The sequence below is a fragment of the Elgaria multicarinata genome, chromosome 19 (assembly GCF_023053635.1).
Source record: "Elgaria multicarinata webbii isolate HBS135686 ecotype San Diego chromosome 19, rElgMul1.1.pri, whole genome shotgun sequence".
NCBI classification, from domain to species: domain Eukaryota; kingdom Metazoa; phylum Chordata; class Lepidosauria; order Squamata; family Anguidae; genus Elgaria; species Elgaria multicarinata.
The window spans coordinates 17194021-17212634 of NC_086189.1; the positions used below are offsets into that span (position 1 = coordinate 17194021).

The 18614-nt window shown below is 47.2% G+C and overlaps 1 protein-coding gene across 1 annotated transcript in view; it reads right to left on the reverse strand.

Annotated features, from left to right (window-relative positions):
• The window catches only part of AK8 (adenylate kinase 8), an 85569-nt gene that overhangs the window by 40155 nt on the left and 26800 nt on the right, over positions 1 to 18614 (reverse strand). The window contains exons 6-10 of the mRNA XM_063144729.1: positions 8712 to 8793; positions 6764 to 6835; positions 5780 to 5980; positions 2636 to 2767; positions 904 to 993 (exon numbers count right to left, since the gene is read on the reverse strand). Coding sequence (XP_063000799.1) covers positions 904 to 993; positions 2636 to 2767; positions 5780 to 5980; positions 6764 to 6835; positions 8712 to 8793 — 577 coding nt within the window. The remainder of the gene's footprint in view (positions 1 to 903; positions 994 to 2635; positions 2768 to 5779; positions 5981 to 6763; positions 6836 to 8711; positions 8794 to 18614) is intronic.

An 18614-nucleotide genomic window follows, 5' to 3' on the forward strand; every position in this document is an offset into this window, starting at 1 on the left:
CCCTGAATCTCCTACCAATCAGCTTCATGGGAGGACCCCATTGGGTTCTAGAATTTTGAGAGAGGGAGAAAAATGTCTCCCAATCCACATTCTCCACTCCATGCATAATTTTGTCCACCTCTATCCTGTCTCCCCTCAGCCTCCATTTTTTCCAAGCTAAACAATCCCAACTGTTGTAACCTTGTCTCACAGGGGAGATGCTCCAGCCTCTGAATAATTTTAATTGCCCTTTTCTGCACTTTTTCCAGCTCTATGATATCTTTTTTCAGGTGTGGTGACCAGAACTGTACACCGTATTCTACGTGGGGTCGCACGACAGACTTGTATAAAGGCATTTGTATAAACTGCTACTGGCAGTTTTATTCTCAATTCCTTTCCCTATAATGCCTAACATGGGAGTTTGCCTTCTTAAATTTGTAAACCGCCCAGAGAGCTCTGGCTATTGGGCGGTATAGAAATGCAATAAATAAAATAAAAGAATAAAATAAATAAATTACAGCAGCCGCACGGCTGGGTGGTCGTTTTCATCACGCTGTCCACCACAACCCCCTTAGAGCTCTTCCTTATTCGGTCACCGTCAGCTCAGATCCCATCGCGGTGCACGTCGGCGGGCCCCGTGCCGAGAGCTGCCAGCAGGTGTGGCTTCACTTCCCTCAAGGCAGGCTCAACGTGTCCTAGTTTGACAGCTCTGTGCCTCTGACAGCTTGAAACCTTGGCCATTATATCAAACCAGGAGCTATTCCAATCTGTGCAAAGCTGGATCCGTTAGCGATTAATACTATTAGCCTGGTGTAGACGCCACGTCGGGTTCAAACACAGTGTAAGGATTCCCCTTTCCTTGCTCCCCACAGACCCAGAGGGTTATTTTCTCCTGCTGCCTGCGAAGTCAGTACCACGACCTACCTGGCCATCCACTGTCAAAGTACGGCTTAATGAGTTCTCCAAGTTTTGTACCGCCGGCTACAGCTTCCTTTAGCAGTTGCCCGCAGCAAACTGAAGCGGAAGGAGGAAACAAAAAGACGGCAGGTTAATTTTTAAAAAGGAAGCAAGAAAAGAAACGGAAGGAGACGCAAAGGAGGGGGGCGGGAATGGCAAAGCAGCAGGAGTTTGGAAAAAGGTCACTGAATAAACTAAAAGGAACGAGGCTTGAGATGGTGTCTCCATCTCTCTCTCTCTCTCTCTCCCTCTCTCTTCCACATACAGACTTCTACCTCTCTTTCGGCCTCACCAAGCGAAAGCAGGGAAGAATATGCAATAAAAAAGAATACATTTGGCTGGGAACATTTGTGGTGTTGTTATTGTTTTCAAGGTAGAGAGGAAAAAGGTACTAATCAAAATACGGGATGGAAATAATAAGTCAAGGGAGAGTCTATGGTTTCCTCGCTGGTTACAAACTTATAATTGCCGACGGAAGTTACAGCCTCCAAACTGTTCTGCCGGAGGTACGGAGAGTCTCCTGGATTGCTCGCGTCAGGGAGTTGTCTCAAAGGATGGTCAGGAAAACTGAAATGCAATTATCCTTCGGTATCTTATCCACCCTTCTCTGAATTTTGCCGTGTAGTTTTCCAATTATTTTTTTTTTTTTTTAAAAAAATATACGTTCATCAATGGTAAAATTGGGAAGGAGGGTGGGGGGTTCTTTTACTACTTAAAAAAGAATAAACTCCCCCCCCCAAAAAAACGCCTTTCCAATAAACAATACATTTTTTAAAAGATTGTATATTAAGGGGGAAAGAGTGCACCAAAAGGTGTGTATTACTGGAAATAAAGTTCAGAAATGCATTCGATTAAGGGAAACATCTTGCAAAAATTGCATACCTCAGGGAAATTATGTATAGTGGATGAACGCACACAAAAATGTGAAAGAATTTTCACACGGACTGTCTCTGAGCTACAGTTTAACAGGGCCCAAAAGCCTCAGTGGGCCTGTAAACGGCCTAAACAAGAAAATCTCCACATCTCTTGAAAGAACTGAGAGAAGGTTAGACAGTCCCCATGGTGACCAAACTTCCTCTTCTTATATCTGGCAGGGCTTAGGGTGACCATGAGACCTCCTTTACAGAGGGCAGTTCTCTATTTGAAGTGCTGCTAGACAATGTCAACTCTACGTTGACCCAATGAAAAGAGCCCTCCGGCGTTGCTCCTCCTCTTCCCCATGGCCACCTGCTTGTTCACCGGCCTCTCCCTCTCGCTGAGACAACAGAGGTGGTGAGAACTAGGAGCAGCAGATGCCGCGGCCTCCTTGCTCCCTGGCTCTGCCTGCCAAGCAAGCAAGCAGGAGCCATGATGAGGAAGAGGAGGAGGAAGAGGAAGAGCAACTGGTGACCATAGCAGTGGGAAGGCAGACTCCCTGAGGGAGGGGAGCCCATGGAGGGTCTCTTGCCCAAAAGCAGCTCAGAAATGTGGAGCCTGCATTGCACTGTATAACAGATGAACTTCTGCTGACCTACAAAATAATGACATTATGATACATAGGCTATGATATTGATGCTGTTTTGGTCCAAGATTTAAGATTCTATTGCTTACTGGCTTTTATCATAAGATTGCTTTTTTCAACGCCGGGACCGAGAAAGCAAGGCAGCCCAAAAGATAAATGACAGAGAGAGAAAAAGGGAATATTTAACTGAGAACGAACCATTGATGATGCCGTATTTCTGAGCTAGTAACGCTGCCTGAAGGCTTTTTCCAGAGCCTGGGGGTCCACAGAGGAGAATCCGGGGTGAAAATGGGGCAGGTGTCCGAGGCGGAAATTGGACATGAGTCAGAACTGAAAAGAGAGAGAGAGACGTGACAGACGGTTAGTCTAATGAAATATAAATACAAAGTTAAAATCCACACTTTAAGGCCTCCAAACACTCAGGGACCATGTAGAACCATGCAAGTTAGGAGTGAGAATGTTAGTAGCCAGAACACAAGGTGGATGGTGGGGTTTTTTTTAAAAAAAAATCTGGACTGATGGGTAAATTAGGAAATCTTAACCTCCATTAGTAACTGTTCGCTCTGATCCAGGACTTTTATTTTTCTGGATTGATGAAGAATATAAAGGTGTGAACCTTTCACAGCCTAGCACCAAAAATTGGAGTCGTGGAATGTGCCTGGCAATGTGGGCTCTATGTTTTTGAGGGCCTTTGGTCAAGACACCCCCAATGTCCCTCCCTCCCTCCCTCAGTGAGTCCACCTTCTCACCACCGCTCCTGCTTTCTCCTCCTCCTCCACTTTCCCAACATGGCTCCCGCTTGCTTGCTTGACAGGCAGAAAGAGCCAGAGAGCCAGGAGGCCGCGGCATCTCCTGCTCCGCCTTCCTCCTCACCACCGCTGTTGTCTCAGCAAGAGGGAGAGGCCGGTAGACAAGCAGGTTGCAATGATGAAGAGAAGGAGCAACTCCAGGGGGCTCTTGCCAGTGGGGCCCTGACAGGTGCCCAACTATGCCTACCCTTGAGGACGCCCCTGGTATCTGGACAGAGCCTGGGTGGAGAGTGAAGTTGCTCTTTAGTTACACAACAGAGAGATAGTAGGATGGCAACTTTTTTTAAAAAAAAAGGAAACTGGCAAGAAGCTTGACTCGCTTGCATGAGTTATCTGGGCTGTGCTTCCGTGCCCCTTCCCACGCTGGTTAAGCAGCCCCAGTGACGGTCTCTTGCCTAATCCTCCTTCCCCACAAATCCGGAAGCCGGCCTGGCTCACAGCGGAAAACGATCCATTTGCACATAATTTATCCCCAAATAAATATCAGCTAACCAGAGACAGCTCAAAGCTGTTCTTCCCAGTCCAAGCATATCCACAGCACAAACATAACAGGCCAACCAGCCTGCTTACAAACGATGCTTAATTTGCAGTAAATAACCAAGTTAATTAGGAGTAATGATCCCCCAGACAGTCTCCACATCTAATTATTCTTTAAAAAAAAAAAAAACTCTGGCTGGTTGATGCATCAACTGAAAAAAAAGAGAGAGACAGAGGGAGAGAGAGAGATCTAGAGAGGATTTTTTTCCATTCCAATTTTCAATTTATCTCACTGCATTATTAATTAATAATAATTAATATTCAGCTTGCACACATATACTTACAATTCAAGGCATGAATTGTTTATGAATGATGATGTGAACTTTTAAATTTAATTAAGTAATTTAGAGGTAATTAATTTGTAAATTCCAAATATAAACTTCCGACTTGTTTACCTTAAAGTGCGGCGCTTGTAATTAGAGGCAGGCCTTTTTCAAAATGCAAAATATAGCGAGGCTATATAAACAGCCCCAGCAACAGACTGTTCACAAAAGGGGCAATTAGAAAAAAAGAAGGAGAAACAAGCAAACATAAAACATGCTTTAGAGATGTTGATTTCTGCATTTTCCCTCTAAAGGGCCCAAATGAAAGGGATGATTAATATACAAAGTTAAAATGGCAAACCAAAGCGAATTAAGGAACATCGCATACAAGTACACAGAGATGTGCCTTGGAAAGCAAGATTGGGGAGTTCTTTCAGGCACGGCATTCCACGCCATCACACTCCTTTTAAGGATGTTTCACATTCCTTTCCCAAAAAGAAATAAACCCCATGTTAGTACGTCCACCGTCATGATGGCTTCTTGGAACAACATCAGACGGGGAAATCGCGGTTCCTTGCCATCGCTTCTCTGCCTGTCGCACAAGACTTCCTCTTTCTTCATGGAGAAGAAAGAGGAAGTAAACAAAAACCATGTGGCCCATTCAGGGGCTGTTTTTATCGCGCCGCTTTCCCTGCACACAACAGGAAATGGCGGCACATTCTGTTTCCCCCCCCCAAAAAAAAAGTCAGATTAAAAGGGGTCCATTTTGTAACAGAAAAAAAGGCAAGAGGGAGGAGGCAGACAGCATCATCTAAAGCAGTGGTTCCCAAACTTTTTCAGATAACCACCCCCTTGGTTCCATAAACTCATGCCCAGTGCCCCTTACCCTACACTATAAAAATCATTATTCAGAATAGTGGTTTTCAACAACCCGCTAAGGAAGATAATAACAATAAAATTCAAAACAGTAACAATTAATTGAATATTTATTCAAAATCCGAAGCACCCACCGCAGACTTGCCAAGGGAAGGAGGGAAAAGAGAGCGAATGCCTCTGTTTTGCAGCCGGCATGGCAGGGCACACCAAGCAGGGTATGTCTCTTCATTAGCATTTTGGTGCTTTTGAAACATTTCAATTCACCGTTAAAAGGACTCTTCTTAAACGGTATTAATACATGTGTGGATTCTTCCCCTATATGGCTTGGGACCAAACTACCTTCTCCCATAAAAATGTCCCTGGGTTTTAAGACTTTCTGGAGAGACACTTCTCGGAAAAGACCACCTTGAGTGCCCCCCTGCCGCCCCTTTGTGCCCCCTGTCACCCCCTTGCCTCTTAACGCCCCCTATGCAATCCCACTGCCCCCAAGGGGGCGGTACCGCCCACTTTGGGAACCACTGGTCTAAAGGATGCATGGAAAAACCATGAGAGCGTAGTTGCGAGCGATTAAATGCTCATCTGATGAAAATTATGCCTGGCGTGGAGCATGTGGGCCAGGGGAAGCTATGAGGCGATCTGGGAAACTCTGAGCTTCTACATCCCTGGCATATAAACTTTCTGATTAGTTGGGGCCATGCTTTACTTAGCTGTTTGCCCCTCCCCACAGCCAGACATCAGAATAATCTATGCACATGAGTTTTAAAGCAATTCTATTCCCTGCCACCCTCCCTAAATGTTAGCCCTGCATGCAGCCCTGGTGCCAGTCACAGGATCCGAGGGCCGCGACGTGTTCCTACCCTGCATGAAGACATCCGCACACGGCTGGTCGGCATTCACCAATTTCATGGGCTTCCTGAAGGACTGGAGAATTCCTGGATAGTTTTGGTGGTATTCCAGCAGTCGCCTCGCGGTCTCCTTTTCAGAGATGTCTTTAGGCGCCACCAAATTCTTCTGCACGGTGGTATTGGAGGGCCAGTCGAACGTTGTGTGGTAAACCTCTGGGAATCGGGTTGGTGCAAAAAGATCCATTTGAGCAGAGCGTTCGTCGGGATGACTCAGAACCATTTGCAAAACGATCTTTCAACCAGAAAGAAAGCCTCTCCCAGGGAAAGCCAGGAGCTGCAAGGCACTCTACTGTGAGGATGGACGCGAAAAACTCAGAGGGAACAGGGAATTCTGAAGAGGGTGGCAAGTGCTCTCAGAGTCCTTTTAGTAAAAAAAAAAATGCCGGGGCTTCATCCCTGTGAGTTCTGCCTCCACTACACCACTGGTGGGAAACTTTTTTGGCCCAAAAAAACCTCCTGGGGGGTGGGGCACACCGGCAGTGGGTGTGGCTAGAGGTAAATGGGCATCGCTGCCCCATGCCCTATTCAGCCAGACACACAACAAACACTCACCTACACAGGTCAGCTGGGAAGGGGGTATTTCCTAGGGGCAGGTTCAGTTGATTCATACAGATCAGCTGGGGCACGGGGCACTTTCACCACCATCCCCAGCTCAGCACACCAGGAGGGGAGATTTAAGCCTCCCCACGCAGCTCGCCACAACGGGGATGAAGATTGGGCGCCCGCCGCTCCTCAACTGACCGGCATGAGTGAGCTGAAGAGAGGAAGGTTCCCAATTTCCACTCCCACTGGGGCATGCCGGACGGGGAGATTTAAACCACAAAGCCCATCCCTGAGCTAAAGGCTTCGTGGGCCCCGCCTCGACCTGAAATTCCAAACGTGTTATTCCGCAAACCCTGTCCACCGTAATATCGAGAGAACGAAAGCAGGCCTCACCTCCGGTGACGACGTCCACTCTTTTCCCAAGATTCCTCTCGATCAGCACAGTGTCAGGAGCATATAGCACCACTGGCAAAGCCAAAAAAAGAGACAAAAATGTCAAATGCAGCTTTATTAGTCGGTTAAGGTTGCTTCCTGGGCAGCTGGTCCCCAAAACATCCCATGAAGGTGATTGGTGGGAGATTCAGGACCAATAAAAGGAAGGACTTCTTCAAACAGCACAGAGTTAAGCTATGGAACTCACTGCCACAAGATGGAGTGATGGCCACCAATTTGGATGGCTTTAAAAGGGGGTTGGATCAATTCCTGGAGGAGAAGAAAGCTATCCAAGGCTAACAGCCCTGATGGTTGTGTGCTATCTCCAGTATTCGAGGCAGTAAGCCTGTGGGCACCAGTTGCTGGGGAACATGGGTGGGAGGGTGCTGTTGCACCGTGTCCTGCTTTCTGGGTCCCTGGTCGACAGCTGGTTGGACACTGTGTGAACAGTGCTGGACTAGATGGACCCTTGGTCTGATCCAGCAAGGCTCTTCTGATGTTCTTATGCATTGCTCAGGTGTTAGTGCAGGTGGGTTTGGAATTTGGGGGCAAAGTGGGTGTGTTCCGAATGACCACCCAGAGAGTAGCAAGTGAAGAAGCAAACTTCACTTTACTCCTGCAGAACTCATGACTGAAATGAGTTCCAAATGCAAACTGTGCATGCTCAGAGAGTTTGGGGTTGGTCACCTGTTCTGTTGATCTTGTACTTCTAATGTATCATGCATGTAGAAGCAGTTGTAAAGCGCAAAGTGGCGGTTGGAGGGGGAGAGGAGAAATATTAAGCCGGGTGCTTCGAAGCAGAAATAATGCACATGGCCATCTAAAGGGTGGGTGAGGAGCAAGTAAATCCAGAGTACAAAATGACCTAGCTGCACCATTGTGCACAAAATGTACAGCTACTTCGTAATTGTTTCTCTCTCTGGTCATCGAAGGAGCTGCCAGATCAGGGAGGTTGAACGTCTTTCAGCCTGAGGGCCGAATGAAGCTCTCGGGGACCACATTCCAGTGGTGTGTGGGGCAGAAAGCAAAAGCGGCAGGGGCAAAAATGCCAGATTATTTTAGCTTTAAGCTATTCCTGCCAATAATTAATCTTTAGGAGAGGTTTTTTAACCTTTCAGAATGTGGGGTGTGGGGGACACAAAAGCCAGGAAACCACTAAATGATTAGGGGTGGGGGGAAATGGAGAGACACCAGGCGAGCATTCTCTGGGAAGGGCATGCCACAACTGGAGGGCCACCACCAAAAAGGTCCTGCTCTGGGTTGTAGCCTGGCTCCGGACTTGCCCATAGCTGAAGCCCTTGTCCTATCCGTCTTGCTCCAAGGCACCCAGAGGTGCCGATAAGAGGGTCAACGCAAGACCCCCATCGGGGCAAGTCTAGTCATATCCGATCAGGCCAGGTCAAGTCCCGCGGGATCAAGTCCCCTTGGCATCAGGTCAAGTCAAGAATAGTAAGGCGAGGTTAGACCAAGGTATTTCAGTACCTTGGCCAGCTCCAAGTTAGCTGAGACTCCATCAAGGTGAGCTGTTGACTTCACAACAGTCAAAGGTTTTCTAAAGCCCAGCAGCTCAAGACTTCCTCAGAGAAGTAGTTTGTTTCTTCAGGAGTTACTGCCTGATTTGCAGTATGGGGTGAGGGTGGCGAAGGATCGGGTAGAGGTACATCTTCTGGCCTGGAGTTTGGTTAATGGAGGGAGTCTCCTTTGCCTTGGAGTCCTCTTCAGAGGACTCAGAACTAGTCAGTTCCGAACATGACAACTTTGACCATGGGCCCCCTTTCTCATCTTGTGGCTCAAGCAAACATCCAACCTCATCATTTAGAGGTGCTCCTCTTACCCCTAATATTCTCCAAACCTGGTTAGAGAGAGTTAGAAAGATTTTTTTAAAAAAACTGCTAAAAACCATTCTTACCAACATGCCTGGGGATGATACCCATTCCCTGCAAGGTCCAGGCAAATTCTCGGGTCTCGGGGATCCCTTCCATAACCCAACCCTGTTGGAATGAGACATGCAATGGTTAGGGCACAACCCTATACATGTTTAGACGGAAAGAAGTCCCGCAACTCCCAGCATCCCCATCGGCCATTTTACCTCAGAAATTTTACCTCAGCATTTGGACTTTGAGTGTCTTAGGGTGAAAACCTATGCATATTTAGACAGAAAAAAGTCCTGCAACTCACAGCAGTCCCCCAGTCAGCCATTTTACCTCAGCACTTGAACTTCGAGTGTCTTAGGGTGCGACCTGTGCATGTTTAGACAGAAAAAGGTCCTGCAACTCACAGTATTCCCCCAGTCAGCCATTTTACCTCAGAAATTTTACCTCAGCATTTGGACTTTGAGTGTCTTAGGGTGCGACCTGTGCATGTTTAGACAGAAACAGGTCCTGCAATTCACAGAATTCCCCCAGTCAGCCATTTTACCTCAGAAATTTTACCTCAGCACTTGAACTTCGAGTGTCTTAGGGTGTGACCTGTGCATGTTTAGACAGAAAAAGGTCCTGCAACTCACAGCATTCCCCCAGTCAGCCATTTTACCTCAGAAATTTTACCTCAGCACTTGTTATTTTTTTAAAAAAGAAACAAACAGGATTGGCACACACAGTTGCAGTGGCATAGTTCTAACATATAGGGAATATAGAAGTCATTTTGAGGCATCAGTAGTAATAGCCCTTAGTAGCCGCTGCCGCCTCCCTTTTAAAGCCATCCAAATTGGTGGCCATTGCTACGTCTTGTGGTAGCAAAACCTATTGCAGAACTACAGTGCCAGGAATTCCCTGGGGAGAGGATATAAGTCTTAAAGAGGTTTTAAGGACACTTCCAGACAGAGGGCTCCTGGAACTACCAATTTGAAGGCAATTGTGCAGCTATTCCGTCTTTTCCTCCTTCACACATTTCCGGCGCTAAGAAAAGAAGATGGAAGACATGGTACGGAAACACGAAAAGGGCATGAGCAGAAGTTGACGTTGTCGAGAATCTCCCATAAAATTCCGAAAATGAGGCCGGACAATGGCACAATAAAAGCATTGCCTGGAAACGCCCAAAATCTGCAGTGTAAAATAGCAGTGGACAAATTCGGGAGATCTGGAGGGGGCATTTTTGCCTCCCTCCAAGTTTTAAAAGCACTTTTTTTAGGAAAACAAATAGCTGCTACAGTGCACCGAAAGGGTCAGATTTAGCTTACTTGCAAGCTAAATTTGATCCTTTTGGACTCCATAGAAGTAGCAGAGGCCATTTTTTCCCTTTAAAAAAAATCTTTTGTTTTGATTTGTTGTTGTTGTTTTGCATTGCCCCAAATTTGATGGCAGGCCCACACCAGAAGGTGATGGGGATCTATACGCAGTCCACAGGATGTGTGCTGCCCACCCCGGTATAGAGTTATGCCCATAGTCTACTTGTGATGGGTTAAAATATATACTGTATTTTCTGGCGTATAAGACTACTTTTTAACCCAGGAAAATCTTCTCAAAAGTTGGGGGTCGTCTTATACGTCCAGTATAAGATGACTTTTTAACCCAGGAAGATCTTCTCAAAAGTTGGGGGTCGTCTTATACGCCCAGTATAAGATGACTTTTTAACCCAGGAAGATCTTCTCAAAAGTTGGGGGTCGTCTTATATGCCCAGTATAAGATGACTTTTTAACCCAGGAAGATCTTCTCAAAAGTTGGGGGTCGTCTTATACGCCCAGTCGTCTTATACGCCAGAAAATGGTAACCTTTTCTGAGCTTACAGGACTAGAAATTGAAGATTACCAGTCTCTGGGCAATTCTTACCTATTCAAGTCCCATTGAAATGAATGATAACGACACAAATCTCTCTAGAGCTCAAGGAAGTGCATTTTGGCTATCTGTTTTATAAACCTGCAGTTCCTAAATATTTCCATTCTCAGATAAAGTTTTTGCCGTAAACAAAACTCTTTGCAAACGGGGCCGGGGAGAGGCATCCAATTTTGAAATATTCAAGGAGATACCAACCCACGCAGCAGATGAAAAAGCTAAACAAAGCTAAAGAGCAAAGAGCACAAAGGAAAAATATCTGCGGGTTTCATTCTTTTTCCTAAATTATACAGGAAAATTTGCTGTAATGGAAGCCCCCCAACTCCCTGAGCTAATGAAGCAGCAGAGCTACAGAGATCTATGCAGAAAAGGCCGTTTCCTCCCTAAAGTCCTTGTTATAGCCAGCTAAGTGTTGGATTGAACATCTCCTTTATTTTTATTTATTTTATTTTTTTAAAGGAAGAACAAAAAATGTGAAAACGCAAGCGCTTAAAAGATCTACGCAACCCCAATACTGTGGGGGCCAAACTGAACCTGGTTCAAACACTGAACCGAATCTTTAGTCCTCTCACCCATCCATGAATCAGAAATTAATCTGAATCACTTTGCAAGTCTCTGCTGAATGTGAATTGGAACAGAACTTAAGAGTCATAGAGTTGGAAGCGCGCTTTAAAGCCAGTGAATCTGACCCCCTGCTCAGTGCAGGAATCCGGTTTAAAGCAGCCCTGGCAGATGGTTCTCCAGTCTCGGCTTGAAAAAAAGAAGAAGAAACCACCAATCTGATTACTGACTCCAAACAAATCATAAAACCTCCCTGAAATCTCCCTGAATCCCAGCGGTTCCAAGGATTCGCTGACCTGCTTACCAAATTTCATTAGCTTGGATTAGAATCATTCCAATTGCATCCCAGGCCAAATCCTTTCACGGTTTGACTGCAGGCTAGGCATCAACCCCTAGAACAGTCGGGCAGCTGGCTATCCTTTACCCCACCTGCCCACCCCATAGTGAGAACCACTAAAATGGGACTCCTCAAATGGTGCTGCAACCAATCAACTTCCACAATACTAGCAGGTATAACCTATTAGGGTTACACACATAGGCCATGACCTTACCAGGCTGTGCCGGCGTAGTTCCTAAGGGAGCCTAGCAGTTGTTCAGCTCTGATCCGCACTAGTTAGCCTCCGTTTTTTAATTTCCCATAATGCAATACTATGTACGGCCTGACACAGCGGAGATGGTATCACCAGGGGTGCAGGTGGGGGCCTCACCAGTGGCACTATACCAGAGGGTACCAGCCACTTTTGACTGCCTGAAACATAGCTCAGTTTGGTCGCAACTGAGAATGTGAAAACTCCATTTTAATCTGCTAAAATTCTGGTCAATTTTTTTTCTCTGCTGGTTGCTTACCTGGGCTGTCACATTACTGCCAGTAACTTTCAGAGGGAGATGGGGGAAATTACATCTGGGTGCACGCATGTACACGCAAAACATTTTAATATTGCATTAAGCCATCGATAATTACCGGCTCCTACATCAACTTGAAGCTATAATCGGTAGGGGATCCAAAAAGCTGCAGAACTGTTCGAGGGAAACGTATCCCAGTGAGGCGGAAACCAGGACATTCTAATTACACCGGAAAATACAACCGTCGACTTGCAACTCCCTAATTAGCCCAGTTTTACTAACATTGCCATGCTACAGGGTTCTGCAAGAAATCAAAAGCAGACCCAAGGAATGCCTGGATATTGTATTTGTTGCCAGAACCCCACCTCCCATCACCATGATATCAACAACCAGGATAGGACCATGGTTAAGGAAATCTGGGTATTTTAAGATAGGTGGTGGAGAACAGTGGGGAATCTCCTATATCGCTGGAGGGGCCACTGCTCATGTAGTAGACCACATGTTTTGCATGCATAAGGTTCATCCCCTGGCATCTCCAATTGGTGGGATCTTGAGTAGGCGTCGGTGAGAATGTCTGAGCCCACAGAGAGTTGGAGTGGACGATCCTGGGCTGGACGGACAAGTGTGTTTCTCAGTAAAAGGTGGTCTGTGTGGAGATGGTGGAAATGGGCCATAGCTCAGCAACAGAACAGACGCTGTGCTTGTACAAGACCCCAAGTCCAATCCCTGACATTTGACTCCCCCATGTGACAAACCACAACAGTGTAGCCTTTAAGTAAAGTGTCGAGAATGACTGACCACTGCCCCATGTGGTGAGCCCCATCACGGCAGCCTCTCAGGAATGACTGACCACTGCCCCATGTGGTGAGCCGCATCACGGCAGCCTCTCAGGAATGGCTGACTGCTGCCCCATGTGGTGAGCCGCATCACGGCAGCCTCTCAGGAAAGAAACTTCCAGACTGACTCTGCACAGGCTGGCTCCTGGCTCCTCCTGGACAGGAAGGAGTCTGAGGGTTCCCTGTCCTTCTGGCTTGCCTTCTGATTGCTCTATAGTCCTGACACTTCATTCTGACACACTCCAGACTGCTACCCAAGGCCCCAATCCAGGAAATTGGGCTGGTAAAGACGTGTGCATGTGTCTGAGACAATGGAGAGCAGACAGCCCTAATTCAGATGAACCAATAACAAGGCAGCCTTTTTTAGTGATAACACAAACTACAGATCTTTAAATTGTGCAGGAAAGTTCCTGTTTCATAACTTGAACTCACTATAAGCTACCTCCAATATCAGAGGCAGTATGCCTATATACACCAGTTGCTGGGGAACATGGGTGGGAGGGTGCTGCTGCACCATGTCCTGCTTTGTCGGTCCAGGTCGACAGCTGGGTGGCCACTGGGTGGCCAGAATGCTGAACTAAATGGACCCTTGGTCTGATCCAAAACAGCTCTTCTTATGTTCTTAGCCACACATAAGAGGAAAGTACTGACAGTCTTGGGGGAACCCAGAATTTTGCAGAAATAGAAACATTTTTAGGAAAAATTGGGGGGGACACTTAGGGGGACCCCAAACACAGTCCAATACAGACTGATCATGCTCCATGGTCCTAGAATGCTGAGCAACTCTTTATGGGTGGGAATCGAGTGGGGACATTATACTGGAATCTTGAATAGCAGCAACATTTTGTTGCAGGTCTGACATGTACCTGTAAATACCTGATGCTGATGGCAAAGATCACAGGAAAGGTTGTCCCACAGAGGAGGGCCAGGATCTCTTCTCGATCATCCCGGACTAATGGACTCAAGTTACAGGAAGCCAGATTCCGGCTGGACATCAGGAAAAATGTCCTGACTGTTAGAGCGGTATGACAAGGGAACCAATGACCTAGGGAGGTGGTGGGCTCTCCCACACTCGAGGCCTTCAAGATGTAGCTGGACAGCCATCTGTCAGGGATGCTTTGAGGTGGATTCCTGCACTGAGCAGGGGGTTGGACTCGATGGCCTTAGAGGCCCCTTCCAACTCTACTATTCTATGATTCTATGAAAGCAGTTGCCTCCGACCCTTATTTGTGAGGCCTCTGGCTGACCGCTACTGGAAACAGGTTTGAGCGATTCTTCCATCGGAGATCACAAAAAGCAACTGCAACTGACTCTCCCAAACTACCGGCTGCCATGTTCCAGTTCCACACTGCCCGCCCGCAAGCGGGAACACGCGGCCGTCGATCACGTGCGAATCGAGCGATTGAAAAGTGTCCGCTTTCGCCGCTCCAACTTGACGGCGAAGAGAAGAAGGTGGCTCAGAAAAACAAGTTGTTCGTAATTACTCGCCTTGCAAGGCGCCACGCTAATGCATTATAAATAAAGCCTCTCTAAAACAGTTAGATATATGGGTCATTCTCCATCCCAACCCCAACCCCCAAAGGTCTCCCGGTTCCAAGGCCCCAGCCAATCCCTAATTAGAATACATTATCCGTCGGCTTGACACTTCAGTGAAATGTCTCGTCCGCCGCCGAGATGCAGCCCTGCTCGGTGCGGGTTTATTGATATTCCGCCGCGCTCCCTTCGCCATGCCCCCAGTGGCTCGGTTCTGTTTTATCACACATCAAAAGGGCCGTATGCTCAGGGCAGACCCCCCCCCCACAGCCCACCTCCCCGCCCGTGGCTCAGAGCTGGAGGTCTGGAACAGCTGCGAGGAGAATGGTATCACAGAAGGGACAAGCTCCAAACAGATGTCAGAGATAAAAAAAAAGAAGAAGAAGAAAAAGAAGAAGGAGGATAAGAAGACAACGACAAAAAAAAGAGAAAGAATACAAAAATTGTATTGCAGGGGGAGGGGGGGATGTGGCTTGGGAACCCAGCAAGAAGAAATAACGCAGGGCAGAGCAAGGCAGAAATCACGCTTTGTGGAAGCGCTGATCTTTTATGCCCTCCTGACTAGCATTAAAGACTAATTAATACCTTCACGCGCTTAAGGATTTGTTTCGTTACGAAGCCATCTTGGAGGAGGGGGAGGGGGGGTTTCCCCTCGAAGGCAAATAATCCCCCCGGCGCTCAGGGGGGTGGCTCAATGTGCCACGCGTAATTGGAATTAAAGATCCTTAATGCTCTTTCTGCATGTCTCCATTCGTCTCCCGCTTGATCCACTTTGAAACGGGTCACCTCGCGGTCGTCACGAGCGTCCAAAATGGTCGCCACGCATCCGTTTCGGGATCCGTCTGAAAGGCGGCTGCTTCCTGCTGTTCCAGAGCAAGGAGTTGCTGGAGGAAGATGAGGAGAAAGCGCCCCGTCTAGCAGCGGTCATTTCCGGAGTGGTCAGAGATGTCCGGCCTAGTCAGGGCAAGTTGTTTATTACTGCATTTATAGCACACCTTTTTTCTTCCAAGGAACCCAAGGCGGCGTACATAATCCTCCTCCTCTCCATTTTATCCTCACAACAACAACCCTGTGAGGTAGGTTGGGCTGAGAGGCTGTGACTGGCCCAAAGTCACCCAGTGAGTTTCCATGGCCAAGTGGGGACTAGAACCAAGATCTCCCAACTCTCAGTCCGTCACTCTGGCTTATAGATCAGCCTTCCTCAACCTGGGGCGCTCCAGATGTGTTGGACTACAACTCCCAGAATGCCTCTGCTGGCTGGGGCATTCTGGGAGATGCAGTCCAACACATCTGGAGCACCCCAGGTTGAGGAAGGCTATTATAGATGGATGGGTTTGTACACGATGTCCCCTCAACAGAAATGAAGGCTGTGTGATTGCATTTGTTACGTTCAGGCCTCTGCCATCCCTTGCGGTCAAAATTTAGATTTTGAAATAGCTCTGACGTAAGAATCCGTCTTTTACACCTTGCTTTCCCCCTCTGAAACGAAGACGCAAAAAGTCTTCAATTCTAACATCAATTCTGAGAGGGACAGGAGCAGGCTTTTGCTGCCAGGGAATTAGGGAGAAAAGAAGGAGGATTCACACAGTTTATGACCTGGATTCCCCACCCAGACCTCTCTTATTTTCTATTTTTGCAGTACCTGTCAACTTCTTCTCTGGGGCCTATTCTACACCATCCCCACCACCAGACTTACCTTTTCTGAAAAGCTTCTCGTTTTATTTATATAGAAAACTGAACAATGGAAGAAGACAGCGCAACCAGAATGAACAAGGTTAAGGAAAGCATTAGATAACTTAACTGGAAGCGCATTATATAACAGTATACATTGCAAGGAATGCAAAAAAAAAAACCCATCAAATTAAAAAAAGCAAAAAAGGCTATCTGGAGAGAAAACAAAGGATTCCTGATCAGCAACTTCATAAGAACATCAAAAGTGCCCTGCTGGATCAGACCAAGGGTCCATCTAGTGCAGCGCTCTGTTCACACAGTGGCCAACCAGCCATCGGCCAGGGATGAACAAGCAGGACATGGTGCAACAGCACCCTCCCACCCATGTTCCCCAGCAACTGGGGCACACAGGCTTACTGCCTCGAATACTGGAGATAGCACACAACCAACAGGGCTAGTAGCCATGGATAGCCTTCGCCTCCAGGAATTTATCCAACCACCTTTTAAAGCCATCCAGATTAGTGGCCATCACCACATCCTGTGGTAGTGAGTTCCATAACTTAACTATGCGCTGTGTGAAGAAGTCCTTCCTTTTATTTGTCCTGGATCTCCCACCAGCTTCAAGGGATGACCCAGGGTTCTAGTATTTAAAGAGAGGGAGAAAAATGTCTCCCTGTCCATATTTACACACCATGCATAATTCTGTGCACCTCTATCATGTCTCCCCTTAGCCTCCTCTTCTCCAGGCTAAACAATCCCAGTTGATGAACCGCCCAGAGAGCTTCGGCTATTGGGCGGTATAAAAATGTAATAAATAAATAAATAAATAAATAAATAAATAAATGTCACCTTCCCTCGTAGGGGAGATGCTCCAGCCCCTGAATCATTTTAGTCGCCCTTTTCTGCACTTTTTCTAGTTCTATAATATCCTTTTTTAGGTGTGGTGACTAGAACTGTACACAGTATTCTAAGTGTGGTCACACCAGTATAACTTCCAAGCTTATAATGTGCAATGGCGGCTATATTTGCAGTTAATTAAATTGTTCTCCAGTACAGAGATGTGGTAGAATGACCAGGCTGCCCTGAGGCAAGGAGATGGGTTGGTACTTTGGACTCATGGGTACCTTTAACCTGCTCTAGCTCCATGTTCTTGAGGTGGGGGAATCTTAACCAGGGGCCCCACTTGCTCAGTGAGTTTACCTTTTCACTAGAATTGTCACCTGCTGCTCTTGTTCCAATGGGAAAGAGGAGAAGTAACTCCAGGGCGCTCTTGTGAATAGAACCCTGCTGGGGTATGGGCCCTCGGATGGTGCCCAGTCATCTCCCCTGGGAGGGAAGGTTACAACAGCTGGGGGGGTTGTTTAGCTTGGGAAAAAAGGAGGCTAAGGGGAGACATGATAGAGGTGTACAAAATCATGCATGGGATGGAGAATGTGGACAGGGAGACCCAACAGGGTCATCCCATGAAACTGATTTGTGGGAGATTCAGGACACATCAAAGGGAGGACTTCTTCACAAAGTGCAGAGTTAAACTATGGAACTCACTACCACAAGGTGTAGCAACGGCCACCAATTCGGATGGCTTTCAAAGGGGATCGGATAAATTCCTGGAGAAGGCTCTCCATGGCTACTAGTCCTGATGGCTATGGGCTACCTCCAGTATCAGAGGCAGTAAGCCTATACACACCAATTGCTGGGGAACATGGGTGGGAGGGTGCTGTTGCACCATGTCCTGCTTGTTCTTCCCTGGTCGACAGCTGGTTGGCTATTAAGTGAACAGTGCTGGACCAGATGGAGACTTGGCCTGATGCAGCAGGGCTCTTCCGATGTCCTTAATCATGCCTACCCTTGATGCTAGTTCTGCATTTAATTTACTCCTCACAGGATACAGTTTTGAGGCAAACTACACGGGCGCTTTGGGCAGGAGGTATGTGTGTGCGAAGGCCTTCGGGGAGACTCCTCGTCAGCTTTCTTCGGGGTCCATAAATTCACTTCGTTCCCACACTAACCTACCACAACCAAGGATCCAAGCCACAAACAGGGGGACCAAGAGGACCTTCTGTGAACCCCATAAGGCACGAAGGCGGCAATCCCCCATCCCCACATATCGCCAGTTCTAGAGCATAATGCCCACCATAAGTTTTTCTCAACATGCTGTAAGACCCCCTTCCGTGATCCCTTATTATCCTAACTGCATTTGTATTAGTAGAACAGGACCGACGGGGTCCTGGCGGAATCATCGATCAATAAAAACGTACTCCGTCGAGGATACAAGCGACATCTATAAACCCGGGAGTGTCAAAACAACGGCACACAAAATCCAGCATTCCTGCCATCGGCGGGATGAAAGCCGGGCAATTAATGCCAGGCGAATGGCACCATCAGGAGATATAAAACAAACAGCTGGTGGTAGAGTGGTCCAGCAACCCACTTCTTGCAATCTATTAACATTTTTTCCCAGTATAAAATACCGACTCGTGTTACGAACCACAGATCATAAATCTGGCTCAAAAAGGAAAACCTACAGCCTCTGCAAGATTTGAAAGGGGGCGGGGAAGAAGTTGTTTTTCCGTTCTAAAGGGGCACTCAAGATCTAGA